The 15,240-nt window shown below is 36.2% G+C and overlaps 4 protein-coding genes across 5 annotated transcripts; 2 read left to right on the forward strand and 2 right to left on the reverse strand.

Moving 5' to 3' along the window:
* The first annotated feature begins 154 nt into the window (after positions 1–154).
* LOC140823536 (uncharacterized) lies at positions 155–2,817 on the forward strand. Its single transcript, XM_073184935.1, has one exon. The coding sequence runs from the start codon at positions 1,107–1,109 to the stop codon at positions 2,457–2,459; it is 1,353 nt and encodes a 450-aa protein (XP_073041036.1). The 5' UTR covers positions 155–1,106; the 3' UTR covers positions 2,460–2,817.
* Positions 2,818–3,310: 493 nt separating this feature from the next.
* Positions 3,311–5,865, reverse strand: LOC140824776 (uncharacterized). The gene is made up of 6 exons (XM_073186328.1): positions 5,742–5,865; positions 5,490–5,609; positions 4,478–4,551; positions 4,290–4,369; positions 3,765–3,916; positions 3,311–3,453 (listed from the first exon to the last, which is right to left on the reverse strand). Exons 1-6 carry the CDS (start codon positions 5,743–5,745, stop codon positions 3,374–3,376), a joined length of 510 nt encoding a protein of 169 aa, XP_073042429.1. The 5' UTR covers positions 5,746–5,865; the 3' UTR covers positions 3,311–3,373.
* A 1,225-nt stretch (positions 5,866–7,090) lies between these two features.
* LOC140823538 (pentatricopeptide repeat-containing protein At3g29290) lies at positions 7,091–9,843 on the forward strand. Of its 2 annotated transcripts, XM_073184938.1 has the most exons (3): positions 7,091–7,222; positions 7,363–9,119; positions 9,401–9,843. In XM_073184938.1, the coding sequence occupies exons 2-3, from the start codon at positions 7,437–7,439 to the stop codon at positions 9,560–9,562; spliced, it is 1,845 nt and encodes a 614-aa protein (XP_073041039.1). In that variant the 5' UTR covers positions 7,091–7,222; positions 7,363–7,436; the 3' UTR covers positions 9,563–9,843. The 2 variants fall into 2 exon arrangements, with proteins under 2 accessions (XP_073041039.1, XP_073041038.1); XM_073184937.1 differs by having other exon boundaries at positions 7,094–9,119.
* A 2,131-nt stretch (positions 9,844–11,974) lies between these two features.
* Positions 11,975–14,663, reverse strand: LOC140823537 (uncharacterized). Its single transcript, XM_073184936.1, has 2 exons — positions 14,249–14,663; positions 11,975–12,653 (listed from the first exon to the last, which is right to left on the reverse strand). Exons 1-2 carry the CDS (start codon positions 14,567–14,569, stop codon positions 12,117–12,119), a joined length of 858 nt encoding a protein of 285 aa, XP_073041037.1. The 5' UTR covers positions 14,570–14,663; the 3' UTR covers positions 11,975–12,116.
* Positions 14,664–15,240: the final 577 nt, after the last annotated feature.

The following is a 15,240-nucleotide window of genomic DNA, read 5'->3' on the forward strand; positions in this document are numbered from 1 at the left end:
ATCGGTTACTGTACGATGTTATTTTGTTCCATTGAATGATGGAAAGCTTGTTTCTTGTTAAAAAAAAAAAAAACCAATTTGCATGATCTTTCTGTCACCTTATTTACGATCTCCGTGAACCGGAAAAATAGACAGCTAGAGAGAGGTGGGGTTCTTTCTCCGACTCCTTTGCTTCCTTGAATTCATCCTGTTTCCTGAAAATTCCTCGTTATATTCTTTATCCATTTGTTCTTAATGGAAAAGGGACATAAAAACGAAGATTTTCTGGTTTCAGGAACAACTTGTTTTTTATTTTGTGTTCTTTTGTTGTGTGTAAATTGTTTTTTTGTTTTAGGTGTTCTTTTTCCTTGTTCTGAATTGGTTTTTCTTTTTTTGGTTTCCCAAAGATTATGATCATGTGGGTGATTGGTAATCTCTTTATGCAAGCTTTTTCATGGATTTGGAGATTGGTTTCCCGTGAATTTGGGTTTCCTTTTGCCTTTCAATGCATTTGATCAATCTGTTGATTAGATTTTAAGAAAGAGGTCTGAAGTTTGTGTTATGGTATTGGTGAAGGTTTCTGGATTTCTTGCAGAAGATAACTTGCCAAGTCTTGTTATGAAATGCTATTTATTTCGTAATTGAAATGAATTTCTCATCATTATTTTGGGTAGGAAAGTATTCATAACCATTTCAGTCAGGCATGATTTTGTTGGTGCTCCCTTTGGGGTGAGCAGAAATGGTCGCTCTCCATTGAAATAGATTTCGAGTTTCATCAAGTTTCGATCATGTAAAATGCATCAAGTCACATGGGTTAGCCATAATCTCAAGAATTTTTATAGGGAAGATGAAATTTGCATAAATGTGTACATATGCTTCGAAGTCGAATCGCACTCTCAGTCTATCCAATGACATCAAGATGATTGATCATAGTATTCATCTTTTTTTCCAGGACTTTGAGGTATCCAATTTTCTGTCATGGCTGAAGAAAGTACTGATTCTATGCTACTAACACCTGAAAAAAATGAACTGGATTCCCTGAATGCAGGAAAAAACTCCGCAGAGTACTCGGATTTGCTGAATAACGGAGACTCTACTGATTCCCCTCATGAGAGAGATCCACAGGGATGTACCATAAGGGGGATGATTCTAGATGTAATTCTACTGAAAAATTGGAGTCTGCGGATAGGAAAAAGATTCCCCATTATCCCAGAGCTTCCACTGGTTCTTGCCATGAATTATGTAAATATGGAAGAAAGCATGCATATGAAGAAAAGACTAGGACCCCTCTAGGAAACCGAATTGCAAAAATTTCACCTACTGAGCAAAATGGTGTTGGCAAAAAGAACTCTCCTGGATTGCAGCCTTCTCCTGATACTAAATTTGTTTCACCGAAACTTAAGACATCCTTGGATCGTTATCCTGTTTCCTCGAGGAAAAAGGCATCATCTGGCAACAAGATTCCTTTGACAAAGCACAAGATTTCACCCAGCAGGAAAACCCCTTCACCAGATCCCACTGAAGTTATCAAGAGGGAAACATCGTCGCCAAGTAGAAACTTCGAAATTCCAATAGAACATGGTTGTTTGAGTGATGCTGAAATGTTGACAACTGAGAAAGAAACAGGTTGTTTAACAAAGAAACATTCTACCGTGCATTTGAAATCAGTCAAGGATAAAATGAAATCTCCTTCCGATTCTTCGGATGGTATTTATGGAACATTGAGGAGAAACAGCGATGTCACGCCAGTAAAAAGGGCAACAGGAATCAAAACATCTGCACAGAAAGCAACGGCACCTCTTAGTTCTAATGCGCACTCCAAGAATTCTCTGAGCAAGACAATATCCACTCAGTCAAGAAAAGCAACAAACCTGGTGCCTCTTCCAAATCATCAAAATAAGACACACAGGACAAACGCCAAGACATCGATAAACGAACAGGTTTCTGGGAAAACCTTGCATGCCGTCAAGACGAGATCAAATGCAAAGGCACCACCTTTGTCCACTCATACAAAAGATGTTGATAGGGCGACTCGTAAGTTTGTCCTTGACAAGAATAAACTTGTTACGACCGGCAAGGCACCTTCTCTGATACAGAATGCCGTCAAGACTCCGAGAAAGAGTAGGATGATTGTTTCTGATGATAAGTATCGCTCGCCTGTGAAATTAAAGTTCAAGAGTGGAAAGGTGGCGGACATTCAGTCTGATAACGACATTCCTCGAAGACTCAAATTTAAGGGGGCAAGAAATAACACAACAAATGTGGGAATTTCCTCTGTAAAGGTTGTTTTAAAGCACGGGGATGTGCAGGGTAGGAAAGATGCTCAAGGTTTATTCAATAATGTTATTGAAGAAACAGCCAGTAAACTTGTTGAGAGCAGGAAAAGTAAGGTTAAAGCGTTGGTGGGAGCTTTTGAAACGGTGATCTCTCTCCAAGATGGTAAACCATCTTCGCACAGAGTAAAGTCGACCGACGAGTAACTTCTCATACACAGTTTCAAGTAAATTTAGGAGAATAGTGTAAGCACATGAAGTAGGATTGTTAAATGGAGTACAGTTTTGGAAAGCTTGGTATACCTCGTCTCCTTGTGTGCTTCTGCCTACAAGTTTACAGGGTATGCTCGATCTTTCTTTCTCAAATTATTTAGACTGCTAGGGGAGGACGACAAGGTTTGGACATGTTGAGATGTCATCCTTGAGTTGCAAAATTACACATTTAAAGTATTTAATCTGTTGTTCAGACACCGATACACACACATGTTTCAAGCGAGTTTCTAAACGATTTTTGGTACGAAATTTTTTGTAACCATTATAGTTACAATGGCTTATCGGTTGCTATTTCTTTCTGGGCTGATGTTCTAAATCATGAGGATACTGCATTTTGGTAGAAGGATTTTTTTACTATTTGAAATCTTTTAGTTTCCTTGCTTAAACTGTATTTGCTCTCAATATATATATTTTTCAAGAAACACCGAAAGTGCCGTGACAAGAGGTTTGACAGGTCCCAACGCGTTTATGTTTATATTAGAAAAAAATACTAACACATGCGAGTGGGATTTAACCAAGACCTCTCAAGAAAGCAAATTACATAAAAACTTGAATGATTCTTCATATTTTAATACGTGGAGTCGGTTTGTTCTCATGTTTCCTGGTATCGCTACACAAAAACCACATCATTAGACCACTACGAACAGTTTTATGTTTTACCACCATCTGTACAAATTTCCACCACAAATTACCAAAAAAAAAAAAAAACAGGTATCATTTATTCTCAACAACCAAAGAGAAGTAAAATAGTAAATTACAATGGAACTTTAATTAGAAGCACTCTATATAAGTTTTAATCCAACTACATAGACACTCCTCGAGGTGGAATTGTTGTGAGCATAACAAATTCATATGTTCTTCTCAATATGCTCGTGCTGCTCTTCTGCTTCAAAGTCCAATCCCACAATTCTCATTTTGCCAATGTTTACTGCACATTCCAAGCGATGTTAAAATCTGTGGTAATTCGAGCAAACGATCCATGCTTGTGAAGTCAAAAAAAGATGTATTCACAAGATCCCAACAAAAAATGCAGAACTTAGGATAAACTCAGCCCACCGAGGAAGCTCTGAGATATGATATTTAATATCGTGGACTTTTCCAGGAATTGCTATTAAACATCCAAAAGATGATAAAACAAGCAGTTGCTACCTCATCCTTCTTTCCAAATTAGTATTTGTTGTCCAAAAATAAACAGCCTTGAATAAAATGAGCTGAAGAAATAGAAGACCTTGAAATTACCTACAGCATCCATTCCAGCTAACTTAGGCATGAACTTCTTGATGTGGTCCTCGGCTGCTTCATCAGCTTTCAATGTCTCACATTCAAAAGAAATGGAAACCTTGCATTTCGCATGCTTCTCTTCAAGCATTCCCATAACGTCCTCCTGCCACCTATTACAAATTGAAATGCCTGAGAATCAGTCAACACACGGCAAAGGAACCTCGCCGAATTCACGGGCGAGTCTTCCCTTACCAAATTAACGGGTGCGTCCAATCTCTATTCTCTATGCAGTTATTGGAACCATGACTCACGAGTTATCGTGCCAAAACAGAACTTTCAATTATATATCACAGCAATATGAAAACTTTTCACATCTTCCTCACTTATCGTAAAAGGATAATAGTATAACTGGAGGATGGTACTAAACCACATCTGGTGGAAGCGTTATGCATGAATACGATTTTAATTACAGTGGAAGTACATCTTTTCTGAAAACACTTGGGAGTTTCACCAGAAAGGCAGCAAAACTATTTGATGGCTTACCCATGAGCATGGTCAACGTTACAAATCTTGGCTGCATCGTGTCCTCTGCACTCCACCACTATATCCCTTTCACTCCTGTTCTTTATTGTAGCAAAAATTATTGAATAAACAGTATACATGAGTCTAGTGTTGCCAGAAAAAATTGAAGGAAAAAGAAAACAATTTCACATGAGAAGAATGATGATTACATTGTAATCTGTTATAGTGAGCTTGATCAGACGGTAATCCTCTCCCCGGCTGCATTCCCTTTCACATTCGATCTCTTTTTACCATGGAAACATAGATGGTCAGATATACAACGACATAAACTCATTGTAAAAGCAAACTAGCGTATATGAAGAATATGATACATAGCTGAGAACGAGAAACCATGAGTATACACTAGCGAAAATGCACTGTCTACATCACAGGGAAATTTCCATGTATAGTCTAAGATAGGTTTTCCAAAGAAAGCAGCACATCTAAAAGCTGATGCTATTGATATACACCACCAAAACTCCCACAGGATTCTCGAGAGTCAAAAACAAGTTAATAAAAACTTTTTAGAGGAAATGAACTGGCATAGGTTATAACTATATTGCCAGTTAACATTCATATGATACAAAACATCCAATAAGAGAATTTATTTCCACCGTCACCCCTCCGGCTTCAAGTCTTCAACATGTACAACATGAGTTTATTCAAACCCAGCATGTTAATTGTCCCACATCGGTTGGATAGATAACTTGGGAGTTGTATATATTGGCTTGGACAATCCTCCCCAGCTAGCTTTTGGGGTTGAGTTAGGTCCAAGTTCCAATCTTAACATGGTATCAGAGCCCGGGTTCCACCGTTATGTGTTGGACTGCCTATAATTAGGCCGAGTTGTATATATTGGCTTGGACAATCCTCCCCCCTTGAGCTAGCTTTTGGGGTTGAGTTAGGTCCAAGTTCCAATCTTAACACAGCATTTAACTACACAAAAGGGCAGACAAACCAAACTGACGAGCGAAGCGCGACGCTTGAATAAAAAGAACTGAAGTCAGAGTGTAGTAAGCCACCCTCCATAAAATTCATCAACTAAGAACCTGGTTAACTTTCAACAACCGGACAGAAAAATCAAGATGATCAAGGCAACGCATTCAACATCTAAACCAGAACAAACATAGAGCCATGACTAAATGTTTCACCTTTGAATAATGCTTAAGAATAAGACAGTACCGGTGCCATGTAATCCATAGCAGATGGATTGGGGAAGCTGGATAAAATGGCCTGAAATAGACCCATTAGGCAAAAGAGCCATTGAAGCCACACCTTCCATCACATTTTCTCCATTTTCATCTGTAACGACAAAGCATCAAGATTGAAGCAGTACAGCACAAAAACTGGATCGATTTGACATGGGAACACAAGAAGGGAACTTATTTCATCCGCATTCAAGAAACGTAGACATTTTCCAGAACAAAAACTTACCCATTCGAGGTTTTTTGTGATCTTTTCCGGATTGTTGCAGCAACAGGGTGTTGGTTCTTTGTTTCAATGGCGTGGAATTGACAAATACACGAGGGTTTAATTTTAGATATGCAAGGGATAAATATTCGATCTTTAATTAGTTCTTTACTATAAATTTTGCACAAATTTTTTAAATAGAGCTAATATTGAGATAAAGGGAAGAAGAAATTTTTTCTTCAATAGTAAATGCACATCGAAAAATATTCTATTGATTATTATTTTTTCTCTACAAAAATTATCCGCTTAATTTTCATCTTTTTCTCTTAAACACACATTGAAAATAATTTTATAAACAAAATTTATGGATTATTTTTTTATCTAAAAAATTATGCAATCAATTTTCATCCTGAAATCATATTTTACTGACATTCCTTACATAAATAATAAATTGAGGATATGTTTACATCTCATGTCTCTTCATGTTTCTAGAAATTCAAAATTATGTATCAAATCTCAGAATATTCTAGGGATTGTAGTGCTCTTGTTCCACTTTAGCACATGTTATATGTCATGAATTGATTAATAACAGCTACATAACAAATCAAGATTAATCCATTTAACCTAAATGTGGATCTCACAAGAAACTGGTCAAATCTTGATCGTTGATCCTGCGGACGACGGACGAGGTAGAACATGTTATAAACCTTCATATTAATACTTGTTCATGATAACGAAATCTACTTGAGGATTATTTACTATTTCATATGAGATTTGATCATCAACACTAATGCTCTGATCATCAATTATCCAGAAATATGATCAAATTCACGGAATAAAGATTATTAGTACAGTGAAATAAGATGCCAAAATAAGTTTTTTTTGGGTTAAAAAATGGATGGGAAAGAATAATGTTGAATTTATTATCAAATTTTCATTAAATGATTAAAAAAGAAAGGTTCAATTTGAAGAAGATAAACGTGTCAGAAAAATATATTATTAATAATAAGATGAATAAACAAAGAATAAATTAATACTAATAAGAAAAATAAGATCCAAACTAATAACATTATGAAATAAGTAATAAGACTAAATTAATAGTAAATGATGATAAAAATTTAATAATAAGAAGAAGAATAAATATTATTTATAATAAGAAATAATTTATAGAATAATAAATGAAAATCATATGTAATATGGATAATAATATTACTTATGAATATAAAAAAATGAAGGAATAATTATAAAGAAATAGCAATTAATACTATGCCTAATTGAAAATAAACTTTGGTTTTTTTTAGTTTTCCAAAATAATAATAATAATAATAATAATAATAATAATAATAATAATTTAAGAGTATTTTACTAGATTTATTTAGAACTGTGCGAGGTGAGCCGTGAGCCTCACCAGTTTGTTTCATCGAACTTAATTCCCATCCCGTGAATCCGTAATGTGTTTTGCTCAAAAATTTGATTGCTCGTGGAATTTCATCCATTCTATCGAGGTGAGGATTCGATTTTGTTCAGTTTTTGAACTTTCTGACCATGGCGGAATCTTAAAATATTGAATGTTTTGGAGTTAAGAACCAACTTTGTCTGAAATTTCTTTAGTGAATTAACCTAAACCCATTTCGGTTTGTTTAAGGCGCCGTTTAGCGACTTTTATAGTTTTGGCGGAGGGAGTGAATATACAATTTTTTGGGCTTTCTGGGTTTTAATATGATGCTGATGATGATGGAGATACCCAAGAGTTCACCAGCAAATAGTGTTTCTTTATATAAGACCGACCAGCAAAATCACTTCTATCGCTGTTTAAGAAGGCGTGATTTTGGAGTTCATCATCAGTTTATTAAGTGGCGTGCGTTTTTCAAATTGGATTCGAAAGTAAGGACCAGCAGCAGCCGATGTTTTGGCATTAGTGCGGTAACTTTGGCCGATGGTTCGGGAAAATGGTTTAGAAGTGCAAAATGGAGGATGCCAGATGTGGGTTTGTTATCTAAGTCTGTAGAAATTGATAGTTCTTGCTTTAGCCCATGTAAGGTTGCTACGAGTCTTGAGTTTGAGCCCGTTTGCGAAGAGGTTAAAGCATCGATTCTGCCTCAAAATGGAGATTTTGCTGAAGTTTCTGCTCATCATATGCTGCCAATTCAGGGTAGTTTGGATGATAAAGAATTGGCAGATCAACCCCAAATCGATGACATTTCAATGGTTCCTGGGAAAACAAGAGATGCAGGTCACGATAAAATTCATTATTTGGAGGAAAGAAATGAAGAAATATTATCAGAAAGGATAATTAAACTCAGCAGATCAAATAAAGCTAGAAGTGTGTTAGCATTGTACAGATCAATGGAGTTTTGTGGTCTCTTGCCTAATTTACATGCCTGTAATTCACTTCTCTCTTGTCTCTTGAGGAATGGTAGAATTCATGATGCCTTAAAAATATTTGAATTTATGAAAGCAAAGGAGATTGTCAGTGGGCATAGTTATAGTTTGATGTTAAAAGCAATTGCCAGTTACAGGAGCTGTGATGCGGCTATAATTATGTTTGAGGAAGCAGAACGGGAGGATGACACCAAGAAATATTTGGATGTGGTTGTCTATAACACAATGATAGCTGCTTTTGGAAAGGTGAACGACTGGGTTCAGGCTGAAAGAATGTGGAGAACTTTGCAGAAAAATTGCCGTGTAGGGACAGTTGTTACCTATCGCCTGCTGATTTGCTTATTTGTTCGCTCTGGTCAAAATGAGCTCGCTCTTGATGCATATAAAGAGATGGTTCAAAATGGGTTGAGTCCATGTAAAGATTCATTGGAAGCTATTATTGGAGCGTGCGTGAGAGAAGAGCAGTGGGAAATGGCCCTGAGTGTCTTTCATAGTATGATAAACAATGGGCAGAAACCAAGTTTAACATCGTGTAATGCTCTGATAAACTCTCTAGGGAAAGTTGGGAAGGGTGAAGGAGCATTTAAGGTCTATGGTTTAATGAAATCGTTAGGCTATGTTCCTGATGCATACTCATGGAATGCACTTCTTGGTGCTTTGTACTGCTCAAATCAACATGCTGATGCTCTTCGCTTGTTTGAAAGCATCCAAAAAGAGCATAAATCTGTTCTAAATTTGCACATTTACAACACCGGATTGATGTGCTGCCAGAGGCTTGGGCTATGGGACAGAGCACTGCAGCTACTCTGGCAGATGGAAACTTATGGGCTTCCTGTTTCTGTTATGTCATACAACCTTGTCATTGCAGCTTGTGAGAGAGCGAGAAAGCCAGAGATTGCATTACAAGTCTACGAACGTATGGTCCAACGAACAATATCTCCCGACACATTCACCTTGCTGTCACTAATAAGAAGTTTTATCTGGGGTTCGCTTTGGAGTAAAGTAGAAGAAATTCTAAATGTATGCTTTCAACCAGTCCCTTGTGTTTCTAAGATCCTCTATTCGAAAATTCATTTTTATCTGTCGATTTTTTTCTTTTCTTTTTTTTTTTAATGAAAATTCATTAAAATTAGGTAAAAGAGATGTCTAGTACAAATACACTGGGAATACCCATGAAAATCATAAAGAGCGATCTAAACCACACTAGGGCAAACAACAATCTTGATTTATATGTATGGAGGAGTGCTCTCATTTTCATGGAGATTTAGTTTTTTACTCTTATTTTTTTTGTTGTGCTGCAGTCTAGACCAGATGGATCTCTCTATAATGCTGCTGTTCAGGGTATGTGTTTGAGGAACCAGGGTGATATGGCTAGAAAACTATACATGCAAATGCGTGATATTGGCCTCAAGACAGATGGGAAGACACGGGCTTTAATGCTGCAAAATTTACCTAAAGATTGACCAGCAAGGAGAGCTTAGTTCCGTTAGTTTTCATTTACTCTGAGATATGTAGATTCATATGAGATGCCAAAACTTTCCAACACACAGACAATAATATCAAGAATCATTATCACTGTATATATTGAAGTTATAAATCAGATTCTGAAGTATGGAATTGTTTTCATTTCAATCTTAAACCGGAAAAAGAAAATGAATTGAGGGGATTATTCTAATTTCTAGGAAATCAGTAGTATCAAACACAAGATATGTATATGGATGTGAAACCAATGGGTGTATGTGTGCTCCAACAAGGTATAATTTTTAACAACTATTTGCTTAATTGTGTATCCTTATAAGTTCAGGAAAATCCCTGATTTCAACCACCTGTATTTTTTCTTTGCCCAAGATAGAGGGAAACAAGGGATGAGAACCGTTCATCTGGTTGTTTCATATTGCAAATGGAGTCAAGAATTTCCCAGCCAGCAAACAGTGGCCATTTTTCATCTGAAGCTGTATCTCATAATATTATACAGACGCATTTATTCTGTCCTGCTGTTACATGGAATTATCACACGACTAAAAAGAAAAAAATTGAAAGGAAAAGGGCAACTGCGCCAAGGTAAAACTCATACCTTTTTCGTTTGGCGTAGGTTGAACGACAACATGCATGGTGATGACTCCGCCTGGAATATCACACAATGGGCTGCAATACTCCGCAACAGTCCTGCTGTTCTCTAGTATTCTTCCTCCGCTGATTAACTTGAAGTCTTTTACTGTACGTGGTTTTCTTTCTTTGTTAAAATGTACCATATAAGAAATAGGAACGTAAAACAAGATTATATACAGCTACTGTGGTACAAAAGCCAATATCAGAAGTGCAGCATATTTATTGTTAACTTCAAGGGCAGGTGCAATTGCAAACAAGATCATATTTGGTAGTTGGTAGCAAGAGTTCTGTAATCTTTAGGCCATTGAGCTACGATATTCTTCTTCAAGGCGGCCACACTTGTGACCGAAGGAAAGTTTTCCGGGCCAATATCCGATCCATCGTTCAGCCTAAACTTGATTGCAAGCTGATGTTTTACTCTAGAAGACATCTTTAAAACTTTTCCAGAAACTATGTAGAATAAAACATCAATTATCTTCAATTGTCTCTTCCACAAACCTATCTAACTCCTCCTCTCCCCTGTGCATATATGGGACATGATTTACCCTCAGAATCAGTCAAGTCTAAAATTTTGGTTGACAGTTGGATTCATTCACTAATAGTGGAAGTTACGCGTAATGATCAATTCAAATATCAATAGTTAAGCGCGTTTAAGAACAAAACATTTTATTTGATGCCCATTAGCAAGGAATAAGAACTTAAAAGCTTGTAAATGAGTTTTTAAATTTAATAGGTAATTCCAAAAAGGCCCATAACGCATGAATCATTCAAAGATTTGAAAAGTTCACACAAAAAGTTCATCTGAATCCACATGGCATGATTGTTTACGGTGACATATAGTCGTTATTATGTTTGGTCGAGGTGATTATCCCTTGACATATGGGTTTTTCCCCGTTGAGGATTTTGTTATATTTTAAGTATGTGGGACCGTATTCTCAATAAAAATGTCTATCTATAAAACGATGAATTGAAGAGGGAACAAGTCTCAGAGAGAGATAATAAGTTGAGGAAAGAGTGAAACAAAATATTTTTTGGAATGAAAGACCTCCCAACAACTGACGACCACAAGACTGTAGCCTAAACCCAAGTTAGCCTGACGGTGTGGCAATCAGACCATGCGTCGGAAACTAAAGGTCTAGCTCAGTAATATTTAATTTAGATTCCGATACTTCATCTTAAACACATAGATGTCATATGAGCTATAAATAAAGAACGATGGTTGAATAATTTTTTTAGGAAGATGGTCGGATAATTTTAATTCCATGTGATTGGATCTGACTCTTAATCACTACTCATTACTTATTAGTGTGTTTTTAGAACAAGAAATAAGAAGGAATATATGCAAACTGATTAAGACTAGGTAAGAAGTTGTCATTTGATTATGTTATCAAGAAAAGAATAATCCAAGAAAAAGTAAAGTGCCAAGGCCATTTCGGCTAAGTCGATGAACTGCATACCATCAACAGCAATACTGCAAATACATATTCTATCCTTCAAGAATTGGCGGGGAGCAGCAAATAACTATCTCACATACTAGGATTAGGATAGGTTCCGAGTCACCCTCGTTCTCGTTTAACTTTATATAAACATACTGCCAAAGATTCTTTTCAGTGCAGCCCGTTATGCCTCTGGTATCTATCATGTCATTTAAAGGATTTTATTACTCTCCATTTTGCACTCAAACAAACATCCCTTTCAGAAAGGATGATTCATAAGATTCAAGAACAGAACGTAAGGGTTAAATATTTCTAACTTAGAACTGGTCATGAAAAGCGAATAGCGTTAATATCCCTGGAAAGCAGAATGCAAAATAAACATAAAACAATTCTTTTTTTTTTGTTTGGCAAGATAAACTTATAACAGTTACTGAAAGTAAAAAGAAAGAAAAATGTACAAAAATCCCCATTTTCAGACTGCCAAAGTAACTCCTGTCATGGATGCGTACTTCTTAATCATGGAAGCATGTTTTTGACCGGATAGATGATATCTGAAGACCGTCTCGCTATTGCACACCACATTACAAATGATGCATGTGCGCACAGCAGCAGCTGCTGCCCCTCCATCCAAAACTTTTCTTTTCTTTGTCTCCAAATCCTCAGTTTTCTCAGCTGCTTTCTTCTCGGAATTTTCTCCCTTAGCAGCGTTTGATTTGTTTGGGTTCTCTTCTGGTCCAATTACTGGTTTTTCTGATGGGGCGACTGTAGGAGCAAGCAAAGATGCTGAAGCAGCATGCTTGACATGGACGGGTGTAGTTGCTGCCCTTAACTTTTCAAGATTTTTCTGGTGTTTTTTCCCCAATTTATGTTGATCAAGAACACCCTTACTGTTACAATCAATCTTGCAAACTTCACACCATGTAAATTGCACAATCTTAGTCTTCTTGGGGTATTTTATCCAAGCATTGCTTTTTTTAGATTGAGTGACTGGATTAGTTGCAGTTATGCCCTAAAAAAAAGGCACTAGTTTAGTAGAATAGAACCAAAAAAGAAAGAATGATATCTTACTTCAACCTCGGAACACAAATTTTACTCAATGAAAAACTGCATGAACATTAGATACAGAAAAATATATCAACAGAAAAACAAACTCTGCTCTTACCTCTGAACCCCTACACTTACATTAGGCGATACCTTTACACCTATCTATTAGCAAAATTACCAAACAATCCACGATTAAAAAAAATACCATGTTACACCACTCTTAGGTCGTTAATGAGTCACATTTTTAATGCCATATTAGAAGCTCCAAACCATTATAAAAGAAAACAACTTTCCAATACATGGAATGCCTTGTAAGATTACAAATTTAAAATCTACTACATTGCACATTTTTGCACTTATCTAAATATTTTTACCCTACGATCAAATGTATGCACATCTTTGGAGCATTTTATCATTGCTTTCTAAATTAGAACCTGAAAATGTAAACTAAGCCATGGCTTCTTAATGTGATCCTCCCTCACAACGATCTACAAACAAGTAAAAATCTAGTACACTACACATGTTTTGCACTTATGTAAATACTTTTACCCTATCATCAAATGTATTCACATCTTTGGAGCATTGTATCATTGCTTTCTAAATTAAAGATTAGAACATGTATACGTAAACAATGTCATGGCTTCTTGATGTGATCCTCCCTCACCATGATCCACAAACAAAAATACTAAATGACCAATCGAGGGTTTTGGTGTTCATCATTTGGATAAAATAGATGCAATTCAAGATAAATTTATTTGTGAAGGAAAGCCGACATTGTAAAGATCATGATCGGAAGTTTAAGAGTGGATCTGCATAATCAAAGTCTAATATCACAAATTTCAATTTCATAGTCAACCAATTATTAGTTTTTATGGGACTTGGTTATTTTATTCAGATAATTTTTTATTAGAATTTTTATGAGCTAGCTTAACCCATTATTCCTTTTTTAAGTTGCCTATGCATATATAAATGCCGATTGCAGAAGTTCTGAAAGAAGAGATTTGTTAAGAATAAAATTAGGAGTTTTTTTATCAACCTCGTAAGCAATTCTTCTAGATTTGCAAACAAACCGAACTTTTGAAGATTCATTCAGCCAAGCAACTGGAATATTTCACCGGTATATCAGAGACAACATCAGGGACCAATGCTTCGGCAATTCATAAATACGGCAATCCCTCAATTGTCAATGTGCGTCTTAAGTTGAATTCAAGAAAACTAAAAGTACCTCAGGCTCTAAATTCTCGTGTTAGCTCAACATATCAACGCTCATCAAAGAACATCTAGCATCTAGCTAAATTTAAAGCCGACATATATGAAATACACTAGTACTCAGAGACAAACACCCACACACCTACCTATAAACGATTACTTCACGCGAGAATGCAAATCAACTACATTCTAAATTGGCTTCAGCATTCTTGAGCTTTTAAAACCTAAGCATGCACCAAGATTAAGAAGAGACCAAACATATTACTCGATCCAGTATATTAAGAAGTTCCAACGTTAATTTTTTCCAAGAAAACATAACTGATACATCAAGCAACGCAAAAATCCACGTACAGAAGCATAAGGAACCGCCATTTGCTTAAGAGCAGCAATCCAATTCTGCACGATAACATTTTGATCTCCATAGTAAGACGTGGCGGCAGCATCAACAGCAACATTGGGATCATGCTGCGCCGGTGCGTACGCGGCAGCCGCAGCCATAGGTGGCTGCGAAACATACGAGGTCGTTTCAGCACCCGGTGGCTGCATCTGGGGATAAAAGCTGGTTTGGTGTTGATTAAAATTAGGGTTTTGAGTGTAATACGCAGCGTAACCGGTGGCGGTATTGTATAAATGGGAAGATGATGGGTCTGAATTAGGGTAAGCTGAGCCCATTTGTAGGATGGAAGGGCGGTGGAGAAGCGGAGGGACGGTGGAGTAGCGGTTGCTATAGAAACCCCGTGCGAGGTTAACGACGGAGTTTGAGGAAATTTTAATTTATATATATTTTCTATTATCTAATCAGATTTATTTATTTATTACTCATTTAACAAAAAATAATTCAATAATCAACTATGAATTATTCTGGAGGTGAGTCTCATGTGTGACAATCAACCCTACTCATATCTACAATAAAAAGTTATATTCTTAGCATAAAAAGTAATATTTTTTATGGATTATCCAAATTAGATATTCGTCTCACAAATACGACCCGTGAGACCGTCTCACACAAGTTTTTGTTATTATTCTGTTTGTTTTTAAAAAAATTGATCATAAATATATTTTCTAATTCTATCATACTTTCTTGTATTCTATTTTTCCATTTAATAAAGTGAAAATACTATATGCAAAAGGATTTACTTGATGAATTCAAGATTTATCCCATCTCATTCGTCATCTCATCCCACCGTAGATATTTTGCTTGTGCTTGAATTCTCTTGGCTTGAAAACGTCCATTTTCTATTTATTGATTGATCATGATAATTGGAGATAGTTTCAAAATTTTCAAAAATCGTAAATGCATAATTTTACTAGAAAGTCTAAGTATACAAATTGAAACAACAACA

The sequence above is a fragment of the Primulina eburnea genome, chromosome 2, assembly GCF_022965805.1.
Source record: "Primulina eburnea isolate SZY01 chromosome 2, ASM2296580v1, whole genome shotgun sequence".
Taxonomy (NCBI): Eukaryota; Viridiplantae; Streptophyta; class Magnoliopsida; order Lamiales; family Gesneriaceae; genus Primulina; species Primulina eburnea.

Bases quoted from the DNA above. Each gene is read 5' to 3' on its own strand.
- LOC140823536 (XM_073184935.1), top strand. From the start codon at position 1,107: ATGTACCATAAGGGGGATGATTCTAGATGTAATTCTACTGAAAAATTG.
- LOC140823537 (XM_073184936.1), bottom strand. From the start codon at position 14,569: ATGGGCTCAGCTTACCCTAATTCAGACCCATCATCTTCCCATTTATAC. The intron at 12,654-14,248 runs GTACGTGGATTT...CCTTTTTTTTAG, and splicing joins TGGCGGTTCCTTATGCTTCT to GGCATAACTGCAACTAATCC.
- LOC140823538 (XM_073184938.1), top strand. From the start codon at position 7,437: ATGATGCTGATGATGATGGAGATACCCAAGAGTTCACCAGCAAATAGT. The intron at 9,120-9,400 runs GTATGCTTTCAA...GTTGTGCTGCAG, and splicing joins AAGTAGAAGAAATTCTAAAT to TCTAGACCAGATGGATCTCT.
- LOC140824776 (XM_073186328.1), bottom strand. The intron at 4,370-4,477 runs GTAATCATCATT...GCTACAATAAAG, and splicing joins TCACTATAACAGATTACAAT to AACAGGAGTGAAAGGGATAT. The intron at 3,454-3,764 runs GTAATTTCAAGG...TGGAATGTGCAG, and splicing joins AGCTGGAATGGATGCTGTAG to TAAACATTGGCAAAATGAGA.